Source organism: Salvelinus sp. IW2-2015, unplaced genomic scaffold (assembly GCF_002910315.2).
Source record: "Salvelinus sp. IW2-2015 unplaced genomic scaffold, ASM291031v2 Un_scaffold3205, whole genome shotgun sequence".
Lineage (NCBI taxonomy): Eukaryota > Metazoa > Chordata > Actinopteri > Salmoniformes > Salmonidae > Salvelinus > Salvelinus sp. IW2-2015.
The window spans coordinates 45,793-53,202 of NW_019944492.1; the positions used below are offsets into that span (position 1 = coordinate 45,793).

A 7,410-nucleotide genomic window follows, 5' to 3' on the forward strand; every position below is an offset into this window, starting at 1 on the left:
TAATGACAAGGAAAAACAGGTTTACCCATAATGACAAGGAAAAACAGGTTTACCCCATAATGAAAGGAGAAAAGGTTTACCCCATAATGACACGGAGAAAACAGGTTTACCCATAATGACAAGGAGAAAACAGGTTTACCCCATAATGACAAGGATAAAACAGGTTTACCCCATAATGACAAGGAGAAAACAGGTTTACCCCATAATGACAAGGAGAAAACAGGTTTACCCATAATGACAAGGAGAAACCAAGATGAAACCAAGATTGAACTCTTAACCTGAATGCCAAGAGTCACGTCTGGAGGAAACCTGGCACCGTCCCTTAGGTGGATCATGGTGGTGGCAGCATCATGCTGTGGGGTTGTTTTTCAGCGGCAGGGAATGGGAGACTAGTCGGGAACAAGGGAAAGATGAACAGAGCAAAGTACAGAGAGATCCWTCATGAAACCCTACTGCAGATCACCCAGGACCTCAAACTGTGGCGAAGGTTCACCTTCCAACAGGACAACTACCCTAAGCACTCCTCCAAGACAAAGCAGGAGTGGATTGTGGGCAAGTCTGAATGTCCTTGAGTGGCACAGCCAGAGCCCTGACTTGAACCCAATCGAACATCTCTTGAGAGACCTGAAAATAGCTGTGTAGCAACACTCCCCATCCAACCTGACAGCCCTTGAGAAGATCTGCAGAGAAGAATAAGAGAAACTTGTTGCTTTGCCATTTTGGTGTATTGTGATGTCATTATGGGGTATTGTGATGTCATTATGGGGTATTGTGATGTCATTATGGGGTATTGTGATGTCATTATGGGGTATTGTGATGTCATTATTGGGTATTGTGTGTAGATTGATGAGGGGGGGAAAAGTAATCAATTTTAGAATAAGGCTGTAACGTATCGAAATCTGGAAAAAGTTCTGAATGCATTGTATGTATGTATATATATATATATATATATATAGGCCTTTCACACACAATCATAATTTTTTATTCTCTTTATATTTGAAATCCAGCAGTCGGTTTATACATCCAATGAATCCACAAATGTCGTCAATCATTGTCTGAGAAAAACATCCTTTAATATTCTAAAAGATCAACATAATTGGTTATGATACATAATACCATTAAATGAACAGCCGTGTAAACAAATGTCTCTGAAAATGAATCGAAGCCACTCAGAATTCATTTATTTTCTTTTAATTAAGTCATTGCACAGATTGGATAGCAGAACGAGCATATCTGCTGCGAAGTTATACATGACGACTCATGGACTCTGGAAGTGGAAAAAGAGCTGTCTAGTTTATTTGTAACATGGACGAGCTCACTGAAGTGGAATAAGAGCTGTCTAGTATTGATAACAATGGACGCTCACTGAAGGGAATAAGAGTGTCTAGTTTATGTAAACATGGACGACTCAACTGAAAGTGGAATAAGAGCGTCTAGTTTACTTGACTAACATGGACGACTCACTGAAGTGAATAAGAGCTGTCTAGTTTATTATAACATGACGACTCACTGAAGTGGAATAAGAGCTGTCTAGTTTATTGATAACAATGGACGACTCACTGAAGTGGAATAAGAGCTGTCTAGTTATTGATAACATGGACGACTCACTGAAGTGGAATAAGAGCTGTCTAGTTTATTGATAACATGGACGACTCACTGAAGTGGAATAAGAGCTGTCTAGTTTATTTGATTAACGATGGACGACTCACTGGAATATGAGCTGTCTATTTTGATTTGCGGATATACTGTAAAATTATATTGTCACTGTATCTATAGCTAACTAGAATACTTTCAGCAAAGCCTTAAAAAGATGTAATGTGAAGTTGTTAAGCTCAGAAACATATCAATTATACAAACAGCAATTTGTTCAAACAACACAACCCTTTCCCACAATAGTTCCCCATCATGTTCTCAGGAACATCAGAAAGGTTCAGCACTTTCAGTTTCAACAGTTTCTCTTTAATGTGTGCAGTTATCCCACATACCTCCATTAAACAAGTCTTTTTGAATTGAAGATGTGAATGTCAAAGAGAAAGAGAGAGAGAAAAAGAAAAGGAGTTAGAGAGTACGGTGAAGTGGGAGAGAGAAGAGAGAGAGGGAAGACGAGAGAGAGAGAGAAAGTGAGTGGGGAGAGAGAGAGAGAGAGGGAGAAGAGAGAGAGAGAGAAAGTGGAGGGGGAGAGAGAGAGAGGGACATAGAGAGAGAGAGTGAGTTGAGAGAGGAGAGAGAGTTAGGACAGAGGACAGAGAGAGAGAGGGACATAAAGAGTGAGTGGTGAGAGAGAGAGAGATAAGGACAGAGAGAAGGGATTGAGAGAGAGAGAGAAGAGAGGGAGAAAGGAGAGAATAGGGGAGGAGGAGAGAGAAGAAGAGTAGACAGAGAGAAGGGATTGAGAGAGAGAAGGAGAGGGAAGAGAGAGAGAGGGGAGGAGAGAGAGAGAAGAGAAGTAGGACAGAGAGAGGGAGAGAGAGTAGGACAAGAGAAGGGATTGAGAGAGAGAGAGACAGAGAGTAGGACAGAGAGAAGATTGAGAGAGAGAGAGAAGAGAGGGAGAATGAGAGGAGAGAGGACATAGAGAGAGAGAGAGTGAGTGGGAGAGAGAAGAGAGAGAGAGAGAGAGTGAGTGGGAGAGAGAAAGAGAGAGAGAGTGAGTGGGAGAGAGAAGGGGAGGAGAGCGCTAAGAGAACAATAGAGTGTGTCATATTTGTCAGTAGAAAATGTGTGTTTAGCACGGTGACTTGACCCTTTGTGTGGATCTACACAATCAAAAGTAATGTTCAGCATGACAATTGTTCTCTCTTAGGAAGAAAATGCAATATCCTATATAAAACATACAAATAGTCACCTCCAACTCAATAGATCATTTCCCCACACACACACACACCACACACACCACACACACCACACACCACACACACACACACCAACACACACACACACACACACACAACACAACACACACACACACACACACCACACACACACACCACACACCACATCACACACACACACCATACCCCACACCACACACTGACAAGCGTCTCTGATTGAAAGGTAAAATACCTGTTCTCGTTAATATCCGAGACCAACGCTCACCTTCACTGACTGGGATAAAGATAATTGAGAGAGGTCAGGTAATATATAATTACTAACTGATGATTACATGCTCTCGACGCTTGAAACCTCCATGTTTGCTTTTGAAATTATATCTGTATGGCTATTTAACACAGCCTGGTTACACCTTACCTACTGTATATATAGCAAGAAACGACAGTTTGTTAAAGCCTTGTTGTGTCCATTTAGCCACCTGCTGCTGCCACAGACCAGTATACACCACAATCTGACCATGATGATGTTTCATACCCAAAACATTTCAGGAGATGAAGGCTTTCTAGCTGTGTTTTAGAAACATGTTATACTATATACATGGTATAATGTATACTATATACATGGTATAATGGTATACTTTATATTAACATGGTATTAATGGTATACTATATACATGGTATAATGGTATATATACATATAATGAGTTAATGTATGTATACTATATACATGGTATAATGGTATACTATATACATGGTATAATGGTATACTATATACATGGTATAATGTATACTATAAACATGGTATAATGGTATACTATAACAATGGTATAATGGTTTACTATATACATTGTATAATGGTATACTAATACATGGTTAATGGTATACTATAAACATGGTATAATAGTTACTATATACATGGTATAATGGTAATACTATACGTGGTATAATGGTATACTATATACATGGGTATTAATGGTATACTATTATACATGGTATAATGTATACTATGTATGTATACTATATACATGTATAATGATTTTATATACATGTATAAATGTGTATACTATATACTATGGTATAATGGTATACTATAATACATGGATAATGGTATATATATACATGGTATAATGTATACTATAAACATGCTATAATAGTATACTATATACATTGGTATAATGGTATACTATATACATGGTAAAATGGACTATACATATAACATGTTATAATGGTATATACTATAACACTGGTATAAATGGCTATTATGTATACATGTATACAGGATAACTATATACATGGTATAATAGTATAAACATTACATGGTTACTAATGTATACTATATACATGGTATAAATTGCATATACTATATACATGGTTATACATGTATACTATATACATGGTATAATGGTATAAATATACATGGTAAATGGTATACTGTATACATGGTATAATGGACTACTATTATACATGTTATAGAGTATATATATACATGGTATAATGGATCACTATATACGTGGTATTGCTTTACTATATACATGTAGTATAATGGTATACTATATACATGGTATATATGGTTATTACTATGTAGGTTATACTTATATACATGTATAATGGTATTGTATATACATGTTATAATGGTATACTATATAAATGTTAAATTATACTATGTTGTATACTATATACATGTATATAATGGTATATTACTTTATACATATAATGGATATACATTGTGTATACTATACTACAATGTATTATATAATGGTAACTATATACATATATGGTATACTATGATACATGTTATAATGGTATACTATATACATGGTATAATGGTACACTATGTATGTTAACTATATACATGTTTATTAAATGCCTGTGATACTGTATTAATGGTATACTAATTACGTCACCCTGCTCGCTTACCGTAGCACTGCCCCCTCTATAGCTCACATCGAGACTAGAACCCGGGGACCTCTGTCTCCCCAAGCACGCGACCAGCCTCCTGAAACGTTGTTACCCGGACCTCTGTCTCCCAAGCCGTGACCACCCTCCTGAAACGTTCTTACCCGGGACCTCTGTCTCCCAAGCACGCGACCTAGCCTCCTGAAACGTTTTACGCGGGACCATCTGTCTCCCAAGCACGTGACCAGCCTCCTGAAACGTTGTTAACCCGGAACTCTGTCTCCCAAGCACGTGACCAGCCTCCTGAATGTCTTACCCGGGCCTCTGTCTCCCAAGCACGTGACCAACCTCCTGAAACGTTCTTACCCGGACCTCTGCTCTCCCAAGCACGTGACACCCTCCTGAAATGTTCTTACCCGGGACCTCTGTCTCCCAAGCACGTGACCAGCCTCCTGAACGTTCTTACCCGGACCTAACTGTCTCCCAAGCAACGTGACCAGCCTCCTGAAACGTTCTTACCCGGACCTCTGTGCGTCGCCAAGCACGTGACCGAGCCTCCTGAAACTTTCTTACCCGGACCTCTGGCTCCCAAAGCACGTTGACCAGCCTCCTGAAACTTCTTGACCCGGGACCTCGTGTCTCCCAGCACGTGACCAGCCTCCTGAAAACGTTTCACTTACCCGTGACACTCGTCTCACCGCAACCGTGACCAGCCTCCTGTAAACGTTCTTACCGGGAACCTCTGTCTCCCAAGCACGTGACCAGCCTCCTGAAAACGTTGTTACCCGGGACTCTGTCCCCCAAGCCACGCTGACCAGCTCCCCCTGAAACTTCTTACCGCGGACCTCTGTCTCCCAAAGCACGTGCACCAAGCCTCCTGAAAAACGTTCTTATCCCCGCGACGTCTGTTTCCAAGCACGTGACCGCACTCCTGAAACGTTCTTGACCCACGGGACCTCCTGTCCCCAAGGCACGTGACCAGCCTCCTGAAACGTTCTTCCCGACCTCTGCTCCCAACCACGTGACCAGCCTCCTGATAACGTTCTTACTCGGGACCTGCGTCTCCCAGCACAGTGACCAGCCTCTGAACGTTCTTAACCCGGGACTCTCCTCTCACACGTACCCTCCGCAACGTCACCACTCTGTTCCAGCACCGGTACCAACCTCCTGAAACTTCTTACCCGGACCTCTTCCCCAAGCCGTGACCACCTCCTATAACATGCGTTACCCGGGAACCTCTGTCTCCCAAGCCTGACCACCCTCCTGAAACGTTCTTACCCGGGACCTCTGTCTCCCAAGCACGTGACCAGCCTCCTGAAACGTTCTTACACAGTTGCGCCACTGAAAAGCTAGCAATTGGGCGATGATATAGGAGACATTTAAGCTAACAAGAAATTACACATCCCCATCTATTACCTCTGTCCAACAGTAATGATCACTACCATAGAAATGTCAGTATATCTCTATGACTGACACATACCCTCTCTGGCTCCTCCAGATCTGTGTATTATCTCTATGTCTGACACATACCCTCTCTTCCTCCAGATCTGTGTATTATCTCTATGTCTGACACATACCCTCTCTGGCTCCTCCAGATCTGTGTATATCTTTATGACTGACACATACCCTCTCTGGCTCCTCCAGATCTGTGTATTATCTCTATGACTGACACATACCCTCTCTGCCTCCCCCAGATCTGTGTATATCTTTATGACTGACACATACCCTCTCTTCCTCCAGATCTGTCTACTGCTGTCCAGAAGTTCTCTCAGTCCCTCCAGGAGTTCCAGTTTGAGTGTATAGGAGACGTAGAGACGGACGACGAGGTCAATATCGGTAAGTCCTCCAAGGAGACCGGAACGAAGAGGGCTTCTCTCTCCTTCTCTCCAACTTTTCGGACATCGTTCTGAGCTATAGTCCGTTAGTTGTTACATTGTCTTATTTAATTTTGGCCGGTTGGTTTAACATTATCAAATGTCAAACTAATTAAAATCCCCCCCCCCCTAAAAAAACACATGTTCCTGCAAGTCATTTGTTTTTTGGAGAAAATTGCTCACTTTAATTAATGATTATCAAGAAGCATCACTTGTTTGTCCAAAACTTCATATTACTTTTTCTTTGGTCTCCCAGCATCATGCAGAAGGAAAAAACGCATAGCCACTTTAACTGTGTCCAGGGATCAAACAGCACATATCCACTGAATAGACTATATACAGTAGCCCAGGGATTAAACAGCACATATCCACTGAATAGACTATATACAGTAGCCCAGGGATTAAACAGCACATATCCACTGAATAGACTATATACAGTAGCCCAGGGATCATCAACTACATTATGTATTTGATTTAACCTTTTTTCAACTAGGCAAGTCAGTTAAGAACATATTCTTATTTACATCAATGGCCTTCCCCGGCCAAACCCTAACCAGGACGACACTGGGCCAATTGTGCACCGCCCTATGGGACTCACGGCTGCTAGTGATACAACCTGGATACGAACCAGGGTCTGTAGTGACGTCTCTCGTGCTGAGATGCAGTGCCTTAGACCGCTGCGCCGCTCGGGAGCAGTGCCTTAGACCGCTGCGCCGCTCGGGAGCAGTGTCTTAGACCGCTGCGCCGCCCTGGAGCAGTGCCTTAGACCGCTGCGCCACTCTGGAGCAGTGCCTTAGACCGCTGCGCCGCTC

The 7,410-nt window shown here is 42.0% G+C and overlaps 1 protein-coding gene across 1 annotated transcript in view; it reads left to right on the top strand.

The window, feature by feature from the left end:
- LOC112075505 (rho GTPase-activating protein 42) overlaps positions 1 to 7,410 on the top strand; it is a gene marked incomplete at its 3' end in the record, with an annotated part of 74,602 nt that overhangs the window by 41,970 nt on the left and 25,222 nt on the right. Inside the window, exon 2 of the mRNA XM_024142498.2 lies at positions 6,465 to 6,560. Within this exon, the coding sequence (XP_023998266.2) occupies positions 6,465 to 6,560 (96 nt within the window). The remainder of the gene's footprint in view (positions 1 to 6,464; positions 6,561 to 7,410) is intronic.